The sequence below is a fragment of the Esox lucius genome, chromosome 23, assembly GCF_011004845.1.
Source record: "Esox lucius isolate fEsoLuc1 chromosome 23, fEsoLuc1.pri, whole genome shotgun sequence".
NCBI classification, from domain to species: domain Eukaryota; kingdom Metazoa; phylum Chordata; class Actinopteri; order Esociformes; family Esocidae; genus Esox; species Esox lucius.
In genome coordinates this window covers 17,417,623-17,436,665 of record NC_047591.1, presented here as the reverse complement: position 1 = coordinate 17,436,665, position 19,043 = coordinate 17,417,623, and the positions used below count along the sequence as shown (strand labels likewise).

Below are 19,043 nucleotides of genomic sequence, written 5' to 3'. Positions count from 1 at the left end.
CACAACTAGGGACAAGACTGAGTTGTGTGATTGTGTTGTGTTTTTGTGTGTGGCTAAAGGGGTAGTGTCAGTCTACATCTTCACATCATCACCATGAATTTGTTCTATACCAGATACACTGTCTGTACACACACTGTTATTCATTATCAACGTACATAGGACTCCAATTCATCATCAAACTACTTATCACTGCATCAGTATTCAAACGACATAGGACTCCATTTCATCATCAAACTACTTATCACTACATCAGTCTTCAAACGACATAGGACTCCATTTCATCATCAAACTACTTATCACTACATCAGTCTTCAAACGACATAGGACTCCATTTCATCATCAAATTACTTATCACTGCATCAGTCTTCAAACGACATAGGACTACATTTCATCATCAAACTACTTATCACTGCATCAGTCTTCAAACGACATAGGACTACATTTCATCAACAATACATTGGAATGCATGTAATCATCAACCTACATAGGACAACATTTAGTCTTGAACTTACATGGGACCACATTTATTCTTCAACTTACATGGAACAAGATTTAAAGGTGTGAAAACCTAAACTGGTTGTAGGCACCATCGCCAAGGGCCAACCGATCTCTCACCAAGATCTGAGAAAAACACTGTTCTCAGAAGTAATGCGCTGCCTATTTCCTACATGCGTGTTCCTTAACACTGAATACCTATGCTGTGTCCCTTTAATTACTGGAAAACCTGGGTGATCATGTGCATGCTCTTGTTTCAGGGCAAAAGGCAGCATGCTGTAACAAGATGCTGCATTACTGTGGAATTGAGTCCAACCGGACCTGACCAAACATTAATAGTTTAGAGGAGAGGCAGAGAAGAGGTAGAGGTTGAGACTGAGGAGGAGATAGAGGGCAACACAGAGAGAAGATAGAGGGGCTATAGAGGAGAAAGAGGAGATATGGAGTAATGATAGAGGGGGGATGAGGGAGATAGAGAAAGAGGAGAGAGAGTAAGCATGAAGAGAGATAGAGGGGATGTAGAGATATGGAGTTGAAAATGAAGGGGAGCTTGAAGGAGATAAGGGGGAGGTAGATGGGAATATAGAGGGGGAGGCACGGAGGAAGGTAGAGAAGGAAGTAGACTGACTGCCTGTCTGTCTGTCTGCTTGTCAGTCTGTCCGCGTCAATTAAAGACAATGTGCTTTCTCTGGACTGATAAGAAGGCTATCTCCTGTCCAGGCTCTGTCAACACTACAAGTGTGCTCTCCCTCGCCCTCACAAGCGCACACACACACATACACACACACACACACACGCACAGATAACAACAATGTCATTCAAACTGCACTAACGCCAACCTACATCCGTTTACCTCATCTCAACCCTGGCATAATCAGAATCAATAATCGCCTCGGGACTGTGGCGACATGAAAAAAACACCAGTTAACAGCCACATGTTAATGAGCTCTGGAGAAAGGTCAAGTCTAAACAAAAGCTTTCCACCTTATAAATACTTAACCCTGGTTAGTGATTAGCATGAACAGAAGCTAGCTAATGAATCCATCTGCGGCGCCAGTGGAAAGGCCTCAGTCTGTGGATGAGCTTTAAGCTGTGGGTTAACACTCAGGTTCACTTGACTGGGAGTGTTCCCCCAGTCGCTCAAATAAAGGGCCAGGTGACCGTGAATTGTGACCGTGCCTTGTTTCTGCCAAGGTTGTGTGTGCATGTTCGCTTGTGTTTGTCTGTGGGTAAGCGCTAGATGCCTCGAGGCAAGTAATATCAGGGCAGCCCTTATGGCGGATAAAATGAATATTGTATGTGTGTGTGTTTGTGTTTTAACATGCAATATTCTCACTGTAGCACTACTCCCTAAAGACAAGACAATGAAGAAGGCGTGAAATCAAAGATGGTTGTGTTTGTCAGGAATCCTGGGTCCCCTCACTTATACAACATATATATTATCACCATCATTGTACCCAGTCAAGCCATGGGCCCTGAGAGTCAAATCCACCTTTCCCTGTGTGAACGGCAACCCACACTCACAATATTTGAAGTGCTCATAGACTTTTGTATTCACATTAACAATCTGAAATCTTGTCAGCCTATCAGCTACTAGCCCATGGTTTTAATAGTATACCCGTGTAAATGTATACATTTTTTATTGTCATGACAATAGCAGCAAGCTCCTGTTGGGTAAAGTGAATGTGTTTACATTGGAGTGATTTAGCAGACACTTATATCCAAAGCCACTGTAACGTCACATGAGGTATGGCTGGACACAGACGCTGAGGGATAGAAATAAACAGGCATTTCATTCACAAACTTGAAAGCGGTCAGGGTTAGCTGGGGCCGCTACTCTCCCGCTCGTCCAGCCAGTGACCCTGTGAGAATTCGTATGGGGCCTCCTCTTCACCTGACCAACAGAGGCCTCCACTTTGTTCCTCTGCTGCATCCTAATGATTTTGGTCATTTCGCAATCTCCCAGCGGAGGTCAAATAAAGAAAGGAGTGAAACAGTATACAAGTGTATGCTATCATTTTGTTATGTTTTTTTTATCAGTCTAACACGCTTCAGCAAGGTCCTCCTTCCATGGGAGTATAACAACATCAGATCCCATTATTCACAGCTACCCATCTGACACATTTCCTGAATGTCCAGGGCAATCAGGCATGGACCTTTGACCTCTAGGCTACATAACAATTATCTGTACAAATGGCTTTGAAAAGATTACTCTGACACATTTGAAACTTATTTTGTGGTTCTAAAGGTCATGAAATTAGAAGTTATTTATAAAATAATCAACTTTGACAGCTTCATTAACGGCAAGTGCTGTTGAAGATCTGCCCATACTCTGCCAGGGATATCAGAATGATGGAAGCATAGCCATTTCATTTAGTCTAATCAGTCAGGGCTAATGATTTATATGTTTTTTTATTTTAAAATATATTTAGATGCAGGCTCATCAAATAATTCCCACATTATCATCAAATAGGCCAGTATTGCATGACATATATATAGTGATCGGATATTATGTTGCACAACTATGCTTACCTAGGCAACCACAGTTTAATGTTCCAATGAATGTGTTTATATAACAGTAGCCCATACTGTAATCCCAACTGCCAGTCAGTAGTTGTGTTGCATGAATAATCAACTTTCAGCATTCATTTTGCATTATTTTAGTAAGACAGAACTGCAGCATTCATTAGCCTGTCTTTATAGTAGCCTCCGGAATGTTCATTGTAAAAGCTGCTTGCTGTCTATGGTGCCGATGTGCTTTTATCATGAAAGCTTTATCAAGTGACCAATTTCCAATGGCATTAAAACAGGCCTGAAACATAACACCCTTACGCCATACTTCTTTTTTCTCTTCCTATTCCTCTCCCCAATTTCTTAAGATCTGATTTGTGATTAAGGCTCCCCCTTATCGCAACAACTTGACAGTCGTTCAAGAAATGTGTCTTCTGAAGAACATCCAGTGCCTCTCTGGTTCTTATCACCCTGCTCACCTGAAAGTCTAGACCAGACTTCTACTTTTGCTTTGGAAAGAACACACCCTCTGGCCTTCTACCTCTGTTGTTGAGCTCCCAGACACCCATGACGCCACAAGAAGTCGCTGGAGCGCAAAGAGAAAATGCAAACGAGGCACAGCCAGGAGATGACTGGCCACCCATCTGAGCCTGGGTCCTCTCTAGGATTCTTCCTAAATTTCGGCCTTCCTTAGGGAAATTCAACACTACTGTTAGCTTGTTGGGGTTTAGGGCCGGGTGTTTTGTAAAAGCACTTTGTGACAACTGCTGATGTAAAAAGGGCTTTATAAATCCATTTGATTGATTGAAACATATTTGTTTATTATTCGCCTTGACTCGGACAGTGCTGGCCAATAGAACCACCCTCAGTGGAACCCCCAGACAAATGCACAAGCACAATTTGAACCCTGATGTCTCTGTGACATAGCTAACCGCTAAGCAGCCCTCATCCTACATCACAGATGAGTAAGGTATGCCGAGAACCTTTCTTTCACATTTTCATCCAGCCAACATCATCTTTGTCCTAGTTGTCCAATAATTCCAGAACTTTGCAGAGTCTTTTAGGTACATTTTGGATGTAACCTGGTCACACACTAGTGTTTCACACCAAGCAACACAGCCTCTGTATTTCTGCTTAAAATGCCTTTGGATGGTAACAGCTGACACTTTCACACATCCCACCTCATTGTGTTCCTGATCTGTTGGGTAGTTTAAAAAACAAGACAAGGAACCAGGCAAGCCTAGTTCTGCCAGCCCACCATTAGAAGGGATGAATGTTGTTGCCCAGGCTGGATTTAATCCACAGTTTACTATGTGACAGACTGTGTCTTTACCCACTACGCTACTTAAACAGTGGGAGCGGGTGCACATGGTATGTGCGTAGAGGTGTGGTGTCTATTTAATTATTGCATTGTCAAAGCAATTAGTCGAAACTCCACGGTTCCCTACACGAGTTAATATCCAAACCAACAACAGGTATAACGGGATCGCTACACTACATTCAACACGTTGAATTAGAAAGAGACTGCAGATGGCTCGCTAATACTGTAGCTATACAATACCAATAAGGAAAACAATGACTCGAATCACTCCATGGAGGATTCGTTTCATTAGAAAACAATGAGAGCCGAATAGTTAATCACTACGCCACGTGACCTACAGTACACGGTGTATATTGACGATAAGAGCAATATACAGTAATGTAGCTACTGAAGCTTGTAGTCAGCAAAGTTCTAGTCTCTCCTGAACAAATCCCAACACCTGATTTGTTTGGTCTGTGGCGAGGATCGAACCCCGGTCACCTGCACAGTAGTCCACGTCTCAAACCAGTATGTTATTTAACACTGGGCGGGCGGGCAGTCGGGTCACTAACTCACTAACTAAGAGACATTCGTAAGAGACTTCCGCTCTTCCTAACCGGCTCTGCTTACGTGGTCCGCCAAAAAAAAGCATCCTCCAATTTAAAGACCTTCCATGACCTACCAGGGCATTTGCGATTGCTGAGGTCACCAATGCTTTCGCTCTTTAGTAAGTCTAAGGTTTCTGCTATTTTTATTAGATACACAAAAATATACACGTCAATCTATGATTTTTCCTTGACAGCTCTATGATCGTCATGTTGACAGAAAACAAGAACAGACATCAATAGTAAACGCAAAGCTTAGAATCAAGACTACACCGTGACAGCTCTCTTACGCCTGAACAAACGATGAGACGGCACACCTGACTTCCTGTATACACGTCAAGCCAAATGTTCCAGTACTTTTGGTGCCCTAAAATATGGGGACTGTGTATTAACACACAATTAGTCAGTAATTCATCAGGTGCAGGCCAGTATGTGTAAATCTAAAACATAATTTTAAGGGGCAGTCTGCTATTGAAACAACAACAAAATAAGCAGCCACATAGATTTTTAAGCAAACACCGCTCTCCTAAATAAATCCTCAAGTGGATTTACTATGGTATAGCAATCACAGTTTGCCCTTTCAACCAATACTGATGGAAACAGAAAGGATGCAAACAGTTGCAGCCTACTATGAAGATTCCATGGTTAAAAGGGAAACATCCCCCCCCCCCCATAAAGACATACTTAGAATGGTTGGGATAAGGAGTAAACTGAAATTCCATTTTCCGGCTGGATGGGCTTATGCATGGACCCTATAACTGGTTTAGTGGCCACTGGCTGACGGATATTCATGTGCCTTCTACTTGCAGAGTGTATCTCCGCACTGCATCTGCCTGGGGCCATATGGAGACAGAGGTATGAGGATAATACAGTAGTTTGGTAAGATTTAAAATGACCATCCGAAATAGTCACCTTTAAAGTTTTTAGGACAAATGTTATAAGATTTCATGCCCATATAATCTCAGTGTCTCTAAAAAGCTGTGAAGCTCAAAGAATTGGTTCAAAGTTATTTTGAGATTATTTGGACATGCTCTATAAAACTTTCAATTTTCTGTAGCTGCAATATTTCAGGCCAAAGCAAGATGCAGTAAATGACATGTTGACCCAAACAATTTAAAGATCTGGGTAATGTTTACATATATTGGCTCTAGCTTCAGGGCTTTCTTTAGGGCTCAGTTAATCATACAATCTCAACACAGCCCCTACGAACAAATTAGGGGACACAATTGCCCAGCGTCTGGAGTTCGATGAGCTGAGACATCCTTCTTTCCTCTTCTGTCCTCCAAAGCAGTACTGAGCGTCATTAAACTCTACTCCAGAATGAAATGAACCTATGTTGATAAGAGACACCATAACAGTATACATTTTGTAATTTATGGAAAAGGAACATTCACTTTTGATTGACATGGGGGCACAGATTTTGCTGGCAGCTGACAGAATTTTTTTTTGCTGGCTTGCTTATGGAATTAAACTCTACTGTTGAACGAAATGGACCTGCTGAATATATGGGTGAGGGAAAGACACAATAACGGTAGATGTTTAGTTGTTTTCTGGAACAATTGACAGGGGGACACAGATTCCACCAGTGGCTGACAGAAACCGTGCCCCAGTTTCATAGAATGAAAATCTTCTTCAAATATTTAAGGGATAACTGCTATTGACAGTGTAGCCCTGTGTGTGGAGCAATGTCATTCTAAAGCCAGAGGTGCTGGGTTCGAATCTCACTGGGGTCCTTGTAAGTTTAATTATTTGTGGGAAAATCCCTTTCGATTGACGGGGGACCCAGATTTTGCCAGAGGCTGAGAGAAATGGTCTCCACTTTTAAATTGAATTAAACTCCACTCCATAATGAAATACACCCATTGAATGTGTTGTTGAGAGATACAATAACCATATAAGTTTAGTACTTTGAGTAATCCCTCTTGATTGACAGGGGAGCACAGATTTCACTGTTGGCTGACCAAAACAGTGACCACTGATTTTTACTGAATAAAAATTTACTTCAGAACAAAATAAAGCATTTGAACATGTTTGCGGGAGAGAGACGCAATAACAGAATCATTTTAGTAATTTTTGGAAATTTTCCAGGGGGCAGAGATTTCGCCAGAGGCTGACAGAAAAGTGTCCTCCTTGTTTATTGAATGAATATCTACTCCAGAATGCAATAAAACTATTAAATATCTTGGGATGAAACAGACACAATAACTGTATAAGTTAAATAATTTTTGAACCAATCACTTTTAATTGACTGGGGCCGCACACATTTTGCCGGAGACCGACAAAAACGTTGTCTCCTTGTTTATTGAATGAAAATCCACTCCAGGATGAAATAAACCTAATGAATGTAATTGTGTGACACATTAATTGTATACATGAATGAAATAAACCTATCAAATGAAACAAATAGAAGAAAGAGCTTAGGTCCTTCATCTATTGATCTACCTAGATAGAAACGTGTAACATACATTTAAAAATGGCCATCTAACTACAAAGATAACAAAGATACTGCTGGAGACACAAAAAAGAAGCCGAGTGACCAAGAGTGAGAAAGACACAGAAAGAGAGAGAGAGAGAGTGACAGAAAGGTAAGAACCAAAAATAAAAAGGAAGTGAGCGAACAATGAAATAAAGATGAGTGACAGACAGCCAAACAGACAGGTGGTGGTTGATATGTGTTGATGGGGATGTAGAGTGGTGATAAATAGAACCATCAGCCTAACGGAGCCTACAGAACAGGCTGCCATCTGCCTCCATTAAAATAATGAACTGGCTGCCGCTGCCCGACGCCCCAGCCACAAGGAGCAGAGCAGCCTTCTTAAGTGCGTGTGTATGTGGGGGAGAGAGAGAGAGAGAGAGGAGAGGAGAGAGCGCGTGTAACAGAGGGGGCAACCCTCCGAGCACAGCTACAGCGGCATGCTGGCAGACGCTTCACACCTCATTGGCCAGCGAGGAACGGCAATCACCACCCACCCACCGGTCCACCTCACAACCTGTCAGCCAGGCGGCCACTCGCGACACAGAGCTGATTTAGAGAGGGAGGGAGATGGATGCAGGGAGAGAGAGGGAGACAGGATGGATGGATGGTTTGGGAGAATGGGGTGGGGGGGGGGGGGGGGTAATATGAGGGGAAGAGAGACTGAGAGAATGGAAATGGAGGCACCTGGCAGCTGGGGAGGGTTAGAGGGAGAAATACTGGGCAATTCACTAATACAAATGTGATTGGTGACTCATCGTTAAGAAGCTGCTGTTGCTTTCTATCTGGAGGACGGGAACACAATTAAAGAAGCACTGAAGTCAGCCAACCACAGTTCAGCGTCAGTAGGCTAATGCCACAGCTACTGAGCTGGTGTGCAACTTACCATAGGTGAGTAAACACCACAGGCCAAAACAAATGTTACTGAGATCCATGTTGAAAGCTGGCTTTCTCACTGTAGCTCCTCAATGACAAAAATGAGCTGCAAGCTAACTGATTCAGAAAGCTGTCACCAGCGAATTTGATGACAGTATAAAATATTTAACTGATTGATCAAGGGCATCGAAGAACAATGATGGAAAAAGCTAGAGAGACAAAGAAAGAATACCTGTCCAGATAAAAAATGTTTTGTTGGCAGTAGTTATTTAGATGCGGTGAAGTAATAAATATCCCAAAACTTTAAACATGCTGTTTCGCAGCCACTGTAATGTAAACTTGTTTTTGGATTACTGTTATGCTGCATTACGCAGGTGTGCTTCCAAGTCAACCCACGATCTCATCTTTCAAACAATCTCCCAAACACCAGACACTGGGTTGGTGTGTCCACTCTAGAGTTAACTCCCACACCCCCTTTAAGCCCCCAGTCACCCCCAGTCGCCCCCACCCCTTCGTGTTACACTCGCACTCGGTCCTAAAAGTCAGTGAAAGGGCGGCTGACTGATAGGCAGTCAGACACAAAGAGACTGAGTAGCAAGTGCACAGACACGCTCCACGTCCTCCCATCAGTCTCTGTGTTTGTGTTTAGTGAGCGTGCGTCTTCTGATTGTGTTGAGATAAGGATTCCCCAATACATCTCCAGCTGCAGAGAAGACCAGGTCCCCACTGACCAGGCGACCATGGATCTGTCTAACACACACACACACACACACACACACACACACACACACACACACACACACACACACACACACACACACACACACACACACACACACACACACACACACACTCTTTGTCGGGAGTGCAGACGGCGTGGAAAATCACCCTGAGTGTGGATGCTGGAGGGAGGAATACAGAGAGACAGAGAGGAGAGGGAGACAATATTCCCCTCTTTCCATCTAACTCTCCCTCTCTCACTGAGTGTCAGGTGTGTTGTTGTCGGGGTGACGAGATAACTGTGCCTCAGCCTCTGCACACAGTACACCAGATTTTACATAAACAATTAAATGAAAAACATTCCACAACACCACAGGTGATTCCCGTATCCTTCTTTTATTTCCTCTGATTGCAACTTGGTTTGGAATAAAACAAAAACAAGCAGACACAATATGAACATACCGGTAACACACAGAATGAACCATGACTGGTGTGTGTGTGTGTGTGTGTGTGCACGTGTGTATGTGTGAGAGGGTGTGAAGGGCTACGGATACGTGAGGTGGACCACGGTCTACAGATGAATGGGCAGGTGTTTGATGAGTGGACATGAGGTTTATTTCCATATAGGTGAGGCGAGGGGATGGACGGGTCCAACTGCTGGCATTGTAAGGGAGTGACCCGGTTGGATAATGGTGGTGACAGTGGTTCAGTCCGTGGGGATGCTGGGCCTGGCTTGACTCTGTGGAAACTCCACCGGGCCTTCACACTCGTTGCCCCTGAATGTCTCCATGTGTCTCCGACATGGCGGACAGTTGCACTTCTATCACTGCTGCTGCTGTTTTGTCACAATGCTACTGTGTTCATTAGTTATTGGGACCCCCGCCACCACCACCACCACCTCTTGGTCTGAGAGATAGACATGTGGTGGGGTGGGAGTACGAGGTGGGGTGCAGGTAGCTGGGACCCTAAGGACGGATCAAAGGTAATGGGGGAGGGGGGGTTCGGGGGGGTTAGTGGGTGTTCAGGGGTGTCCATCTCTCTCAGGGTGGTTGGGTTGGGTCATATTCCTGGTTCTGGTCAGGTAAGAGGTCTGGGTAGAGGTCTCTACTCTCTGTCCATTCGCAGTCAATCAACGGCGATGCCACACAATAACACCCCATGACCTCTTCTTCACTCTCAGCACCTCGCTCTCTTAGCCCCCCGTCCTCAGCTTGTTCTGGAATGAGAGCAGAGAAAAAAGAAGACAGAAGATATGAGTGAAGGGAGACGAGAGGCTGGACGGACGGGAGAAGAGAGGCTGGACGGACGGGAGAAGAGAGGCTGGACGGACGGGAGAAGAGAGGCTGGACGGAAGGGAGAAGAGAGGCTGGACGGAAGGGAGAAGAGAGGCTGGACGGACGGGAGAAGAGAGGCTGGACGGACGGGAGAAGAGAGGCTGGACGGACGGGAGAAGAGAGGCTGGACGGACGGGAGAAGAGAGGCTGGACGGACGGGAGAAGAGAGGCTGGACGGACGGGAGAAAGTGGCGGGAAGGTTAGGGCTTTAATGTCTGGCCACAAATCCCCAACACATCCCAACTCTCCACCTCAATACCCCTTTGATACAGGCTATAGCATTAGTAACATAAATCCTTCCCTGAAGTGGTCTGAGAAGGAGAGGAGATTGAGGAGAAAGCAGAGGAATGTGAAACTAAGGAGTGGGTAGGGAGCAAGGAGACAGAAGTACCACAAAAATGTGAGAAAGAGAACCATACAAATGAAGGACAGAGAAAGAGATGGAAAGAGAAACACAGTAAGAGGCATCCATTGAACAATTGATTTTTGTGTTCTTAATTAAATTAATCCATGTCAGTATCTCCCTACAGCAGTTGTCCAACAATCAGTGGGTCAATTCATTCTGTACAGCAAACTACACATTATATACAGGTTACCATCACCAAATCACACCAGACTACACATTATATACAGGTTACCATGACCAAATCACACCATTACACACTATATGCAGGTTACCATGACCAAATCACACCATTACACACTATATGCAGGTTACCATGACAAAATCACACCAGACTACAAACTATATACAGGTTAAAATGACCAAATCACACCACTACACTATATACTGTCCCCTCTAGAATGATTGGCACCCTTGATGTGCAAAAAAGGCTATACAAATGTTAGTTGTTTATCTGTTGTTAACCATTTTGGGCTAAATGTGTGAAAACATGTAACTATTTGTCTCCAAAACAGGTGTGGGTTATTGGCAGCGCTGAATTTATTACTTTGTGCATCCTCACCTTGCCAAGACAACAGCAGTTAATGGGTATTTTAAGGCGTATAACTATTTTATAGCTGCCACCGACGAATTTCTGAAAGTTAACAACCTTTTGTCTCTCATTTGAGTTTTTCTTACCCGTGTTGATGGATGTCTATGGGAGTTTGGCATGCGTCACATCATATTTATAGCCCAGTCAAAGAGGAAGTCACAAATGCCTACTTAAGATTTCCTATTGAGGGTGTTAAGAATATTTATTTCTCAATTATTATTTTTTTTCTTTCAACAGTTTTACCTCACTGAAAGGTTAGAAAGACAAAGCTGACAAACAACAACAGTCTCACAGCCTCTCTCTTCACCAATGGGGACACGTAACATGCTAACACAAGCCAGCCTAAAAAGCAACAAAAGGTAATAAAGGAGAAGGGGTCCCTTGAAAACAATCTATTTGTCATATGACCGAATGGACAAATCCTAACTGAGTAGATGTGAAAGGACAGAGTATAGCAAGTTGTCTTGGAGAAGCATGTGGAGAAAAACAAAACCTCTTTAAGCTGTTTTATAACAGGTTTCAACACTTTTTACAGAGGCAGACAACAAAGAAGGAATACATTATTTTCAGCACCACAAACCAAAAGAGGCAGCCAGACATATTGGCTACTAGGACCTCTGAGATCTAAAGGTGGAAGATGGGGAGGGGCGAGAAGAAGTCGTGCGACAAAAATGTGGAATGGAGGGAGGTGGAGATCGCCACCCGTGATAAACTTGCTATTCATGAGCCTCTCAGAAAACAGCCTTCCTCCTTTTTATCTGTCCATCCATTCCATCGCTCTTCCCTTCTTCCTAGAAAACCCCAGTCAATCGTTATCTGGACATGCTTAGTGAGTACAAAGTGAAGGTTGTGTGTGCGCTAAAGAGGCCATCCAGGTCTAAATGTTATCGTGGGCCAACGATAAGGAACACTAGTAATTATCAGTCACAAAGGGCTGGTTGATGACAAACCCACAGCCGGTCTCTCCTGTATACCAGACCAGTCAATATTCAGACTGAGGAGAGCTGGGCGGTTCTGTTGTTATCAGCTGATGGTTGCTGGGGTGGATAATCCTATCTGAGGTTAATTCTTTACAGCGGGGGTACTCTGGTGGTACCCTGGGGCCTTTGAAGGGTGCTGGGGTTTATGGGGGTGGGTAGTCGGGGTTGGGTGAGGGTGACTGTGTCCTTGATAGCCAAACAGGGGCTCTTGATTTGGTTTTTGTCGATTAGCCTACCATCCCTGCCGGCCAATTCCCAAAACACACCGGAGATCCTCAGAGAGGCGGGACCTGGGTTTTCCTCTTCAAGGTGTCGGGAAATGATGCATGGGATTGAGAATGAGCAAAAAGCAAGGACAGGGGCAAAGGTTGAGTGGCAGAGATATTACCCCATAACCTATGACCAGGCAAAACTTGGGCCCCTCAACATACAGCTCTGGAAACAAGAAACCCTAGTTGCCTAGTTGAAAGGCTGTGTTGTTAACCACTATACCACAGACCTGTACATTTGCCAGGTGTCAGTATAGCCTCTTTGTCTCCATCCTGAACAAATCCTATTTTGCCACTGTCATTTTTAATATTGGCCATTTATGAATGACATTGATACAGTTAAACTGTCTAACGTTTCTTAAGTTGACCTCCACCACAAATAGCGTCTATGAATGGCATTTGCCACTGGCCGTTTTAACAGCGTGTTAGCCAGTAATAGGCTTCACCGGTATCTACTAACTTCCCAGGAATAATCATAAGAATTGAACAATTGTTAGCGAGACTGAAGATTAACTTTTCCATGCCAGAAAAAGTCACAATATAACCGTAAAAAATTTCAGTTAAGGCATACTATAATGTAACTACTGTATGTTGCAGCCAGCAAATGTGTTTGTCAGTCCTGACCCAAAATGCATGCACGGATGCTTACTTTGAAAATCCACCAGAAACAGTCGCAATATAACCGTAAACTGTTTTATTTCAGGCTTACTGAAATGTAGATACTAACGGTTTTAGTCAGCGAAGTTTTCGTCTATATGAAATAATTCATAATGCGTACTTTCGCTCTGCCTGTGAATAGATATAAACTCGGGACCTATAGTTCACAAGTCCGCTTCTCTAACCACTACACTATTTAACAAGGGGTACTCAGACACTCACTGAGTCAGTCAGTAAGAGACATTCGCTCTTCGTGGCCGGCTCCGCTTACGCGGTCCGGCAAAAATGAAGAGACACAAAATGATCAGTTTCTCTGGTTTTACTATTCATAGACATGTGTTTGAGTAAAATGACTAGTTTTTTTTTATTCTATAAACTACTGACAACATTACTCCCAAATTCCAAATAAAAATATTGTCATTTAGAGTATTTATTTGTAGAAAACAACAACAGGTCAAAATAACCAAAAAAATATGCATTGTTTTCAGACCAAAAATAATGCGAAGAAAACCAATTCATATACATTTTCAACAACAAAATACTAATATTTTACCCTGCTTTGTAATCACAGCTTTCATGTGTCTTGGCATGCTCTCCACCAGTCTGTCACATTGCTGTTGGGTGACTTGATGCCACTCCGGGCACAAAAATTCAAGTAGCTCTGCTTTGTTTTCATGGTTTGTGACCATCCATCTTCCTCTTGATCAAATTCCAGAGGTTTTCAATGGGGTTCAGGTCTGGAGATTGGGCTGGCCATGACAGGGTCTTGATCTGGTGGTCCTCCATCCACACCTTGATTGACCTGGCTGTGGGGAATGGAGCATTGTCCATGAGACAAATCTGCCCGATCCCAGCCTTTCTAAAGCATCCCCAGATCATCTCCGATCCAAACACCAAATTTTACAGTGGGTGCGAGACACTGTGGCTTGTAGGCCTTTCCAGGTCTCCTAACCATTCAGCCCTGCCGCTAGGAGCCTCTTTCGAACTGTCCTCACTGTGCACTTCACCCCAGCTGCTGTTTGCCATTCTTTTTGTAGGTCACTTGATGTCATCCTATGGTTGGTTGAGTGACATTCGAATGAGCTGACAGTCATCTTGTCAACTCATTTACACTTTTCCCCCTTAAAATAGATTTGGTTCAGGTAATCACCTAATCAGCACCTCATTAAGTAAAATGAGGTGTGCCTGTGTTGGAAAATAACAGACACTGGAATGGAATGGCTGCCATACATATAGAGATGCTGATTTAAGAAAAATTAGGAGTGGTCTCTTAAATCTTTCCAGAGCTGTAGATACAACAATATAATATTCAATAGTAATACTAACCATCATCCCTCTTTCTTTCAACAACTTTTTTCCTATAGCTTCAGCCAGGTTAAGTTCACTCTCTGCAGTTGTATAATTGTAAAATGTGCTATATTATATATTATGTTAAGGGCACAGTTCAAATTATTTGAAAGACTTTCCGTAGCCAGAGTGTGCCACAACGCAAGAACTCGGTAGTGTATTTTGATTGATGAGGGAAGCTGATCAACTCCATGGATTACCACAACATTCCAGGCTGCTTTCCACATTTACAAGATCAGAGGAGCAAATGCGTAAGGCGGCGGGGGGTGGGTGGGTGGGGGGGCACTCAGCCGTGTAGAATTCCAAAGAGGCCAGACGTGGCTGGCACTCGCACAAATGAATAATACATGGTGTTATTTACATGATGTATAGGTTAGGACCCAGCCACACCCAGCGCCCAAACATTTAATACTAATAACCAACAGAGTACCGCAGAACCACATTGGCCTTTTGCTCTTCTCTAGAAACATTCATATGAAAAAAAAAAAGAAAATCTAATAGAAAAACCTATCTGAATATAAACTAAGCTTTCTCTGGCGCCACTGCTGGATATGGAAAAGTGCTAAGGGAGTGTGTGTGTGTGGAGTGTGTGTGTTCGTATCGACACTAGAGTGTTTGTGTTTCTAAGCGAACGCATTAATGTCCATGTGCCGGTGTGTGTGTCACAAATATCCACGCAGTGACATTAATAACCAAATGTGTTTCTTACGGCGCCTAAAACACAACCACTTTCCAAAGAGGAATGAAGAAGGCAAAGTGGACAATGGTATCAGAAGGGCACCGTCTGGCCAGGGCCTTATTACATTAAACACATACTTAAGGAGCGACAGAGAAACCCGCCAGCGTCAGCAGGTTTCATGGAAATAGAGCTTTCCTTTGAATCTACCGGGCTTTAGGGAGGCGCCCGTAGCCAAGCGGGAAATGCTGGACTCTCTGAAGAGCACGTGCAGGGATCGATTGTGCTCGTGTGGGTGTGTGCGCGTGAGACACTAGTCAATCTTCAGTATACACATGCGTGTTCAGTTACTGCGTTTACGTTGCACACTTTACAGGGGGTGCGACGAAGAGAGAGACAGAGAGTGTGTGTTTTTGAGTTATCCGTGAGACACAGTCATATGGAGTTTCAAGTCATACTACCCCTGTCGCATAATTACCTGATCGGGACAACGCTCATTTACTCATGCAGGAAGTGAAGTACGCGTTCCATTGTACTCCTCGCAGTTAGCTAAGCATCTGGTGTTTTGTCTTACACACCAAACATATTTGATGAAGCTACACCAACACCCGTCTATGAACCACTGAGCTACTCTACTGGGAAAGACAGATGCTGGAACAGCAGAACTTACTTTTTAATGTCTGTAGTAGCGGCCCACAGCGGAACATTGTCATTAATGCCTTTCTTCTCGCAAAACCAAAGCATGCGGCAATTTGGGAATAAACAAAACTTTTAATTAGATGTAGAAGTCACCCCGATACATGTTTCAGTAAGACTTGTGCTGCATGGTTGTCATCGACTAGAGACCTGCAAACAAATCAACATTTCCCCTAATGTACACAGTGGACAAGGACAGACTCCAGTCAGGTATCCTGAGCTGCACGCAGCCAACGTAAAGCATTTAAATAATGCAAACGACGAGAACAAGTGCACGCACGCACACACGCCCACACACACACTCCACGGTCACGCATAAGCCCAACCCACCTGTTTAGCTTGGTTGACGCACTGCAGGTAGCGGGAGGCGATGGAGGAGCAGAGCAGGGTCTTCCCGGTGTGCTCCTGGTAGCACTTTAAGATCTGACCCTGCAGGTCACCACAGACCGGGCTCACCTCAAAGCGCCTGGGAGACAGAAGAGAGAGACAGGGGAGAGAGAGAGACAGGGGAGAGAGAGAGAGACAGGGGAGAGAGAGAGAGACAGGGGAGAGAGAGAGAGACAGGGGAGAGCGAGAGAGACAGGGGAGAGAGAGAGACAGAGGAGAGAGAGAGACAGGGGAGAATGACAGGGGAGAGAGACAGAGGAGAGTGAGAGACAGAGGAGAGTGAGAGACAGAGGAGAGAGAGAGACAGAGGAGAGAGAGAGGGACGGAGAGAAAGACAGCTCAAATTTGAGTTGACTGTCGATTGCAGCCAACGCATAATACGCAAACGTGTGAAAAGCACATATTTCAGCCCTGACAGACGCGCCGGCCAAATAAACAACTGCAAACATTCCCCCGTGATACAAGAGGACGCAGAGCGAGAGAAAGAGCGTGAAAAATCATCAATATCAATGAGAGCATCGATAGCACTTCCCACCAGGCAGGCAGGAAGGCAGCCTCCCAGACCTCTTCGTGGTCAATCTGGGATCAGCCCTGCCGCAGAGCGCAGAGGGCCAAAGGTTCATCAAGCCAATGGAAGCGGTGGTCAGAGCAGCAGTGACAGGCATGCCGATCCATCCATTATGCCCAGCCTACGTCAATGGAAGGGCCAGGGAACTTGTGAATATTGGCAGGTCACGCTTCCCCTGTCACCGCCAGAAAGCTCCTGAACCTGTTCCTCGGGAAACCAGGAATTCTATTAAGGACTTCTTTTGTGCGGCTAATTGCGTGCTTCTACCTTTACTCAGAGGAAATGAAGCGGGAACACGCGGCATAATGGCCAATCAATGCCTGATTCAGATGCGCTCCGGTAATAAAAAGTAAACATGGCAAAAGCAACAAAAAAGGGAGGACACAATCAAAGGTTGTAGTGTCGAGACATACGACACGCCTTATCGTAGTGATGAAGACGATGATGACGATGACCGCTCGGTTGGTTCTCGGTTGCTCCTGTGTCCTTCTGATCCACAAGCATTTGAAGGAGTCCACAGGGGTGCATTGACGGATGAGGCATTGACTATCGTGTACACTGAATCAGCATTGATTGAGAGAGCGCGCTATAGGTGAGTGTATTGAACCAGCCTACCCTATGGCCAGCTGTCCCATTGGTCGGCCTAAGTGGCCATTTTAGCAATACAGCACCCACAGGGCTAGTCCCGAACACCAATGAAAGGCTGCTAGAGTTAGCATTTTGCCTAAGGTCAATAGCCATTAACAGGGACATGCAATAACTTGACATGTGAGGAGTCAATGTATCAGTGAGCTTACGCTAACACAAACGTCGCCCGGCACTGTCTGCCCCTGAACGGCTCCTTTTGGTTTAAGCTGGACACCCTAAGCCTAGCCTTGTTATAAGGGCTAGCTACAGAGCACAAAACGCACCACTGCAATGCCGCAAGGCATCCCAAAAGCCTTTTCGCTAACCTCAGCAGCAGGGACCATCTACTGCACCAGTGATCTTATGCTAACAGCTACCGTAGCAGAGTCTGTCTCTGGCCAGATAGCACACCCCATAAACCACCACATATAAAAGCCCCACCTGCACGTGCCAAGGCCATTATGATAATGACAGCGTCATCCTTTAGCAGTTCACGCACGCGCGCACACACACAGGCACACGCACGCACGCACACACACGCACACACACACACGCACGCGCTCATTACCCTCTTTAAGTCACTGAACAGAGGCAAAGTGAGTGAGAGGGGTGTGTGATTTCACACGTCAGCACTTCCTGAGCCTTGGAGGGCCATTTCGGACGGAGTTAAGCCACTGTTGGGTTTGAGAGGACACCATAACCACGTGGGTCATTACCCAGGATGCAACGCAGGACGGCTGGTTGCATACGACTAAGCACAGTACTTTTATCAAAAGTCAGTCACACCCTACGTCTGAAAAAATATTGTCAATCATCCTGTTTTGTGTTTTTTTTACTTCTGGGAGGAAAGCTGTTAATGAAAGGCAAGCTGTCATGTAAAAACATTTATTAAAGAATATCAGAATTTGACATCTGAGGGTACTCTGTAGGTAGCCCTTGAATCTTCATAATTGAGCAGCGATCAAACATAACATGCTATGTAACATACATTGAGGGAGGCCCTTGAAGCCCCAAGAGAATCCAATCATTACTGCCGGGCTTAACAAGTCACTGCTCTGATGGATAACTGACAGTTGCTCTCAGGCACACTTGGGCAGCTCTTACACTGAAAACACACACACACACACACCTCTTACACCGCAACATTTCAACTCCATTCATTACACTGCCTTTGGGCATCTATAGGGAGCAGGCAGCCGCAAAAAGACAATAATTATTTTCTTAAGCGTTTGCATTAATGCCAGGTGCAGCCTACTGATACAATACACAGTGTTTGTCACCTGTAATGGTTTCTAAAGAGAAACACAGAAAAAGGGAGAGAGAGATGCCTTTATGAGCAACTGGGAGATACGCCTGAGTTCTCCTGTTACCTCCTTCTCCATGCCTCCTCCACAGGGAGGTCTGAAACGCTGCTTACTTAATCACAAGAACAATAACACTGTCACACACACAAACACTCACACACTCATCAATCATCCATCATTAAGATGAACATTAACTTCTCATAGACACATGTAGAGAAGAGAG

The 19,043-nt window shown here is 44.6% G+C and overlaps 1 protein-coding gene across 6 annotated transcripts in view; it reads right to left on the bottom strand.

Annotated features, from left to right (window-relative positions):
- Positions 1 to 9,355: 9,355 nt before the first annotated feature.
- chchd3a (coiled-coil-helix-coiled-coil-helix domain containing 3a) overlaps positions 9,356 to 19,043 on the bottom strand; it is a 78,133-nt gene continuing 68,445 nt past the window's right edge. For 4 of the 6 annotated variants that reach the window (XM_029117055.2, XM_029117057.2, XM_029117060.2 and 1 more), the window contains 3 exons: positions 16,265 to 16,400; positions 15,909 to 15,961; positions 9,356 to 10,196 (listed from right to left, as the gene is read on the bottom strand). In XM_029117055.2, the coding sequence (XP_028972888.2) occupies positions 10,187 to 10,196; positions 15,909 to 15,961; positions 16,265 to 16,400 (199 nt within the window). In that variant the 3' untranslated portion in view covers positions 9,356 to 10,186. The remainder of the gene's footprint in view (positions 10,197 to 15,908; positions 15,962 to 16,264; positions 16,401 to 19,043) is intronic. The other 2 variants (XM_029117058.2, XM_029117059.2) reach the window with 1 other exon arrangement.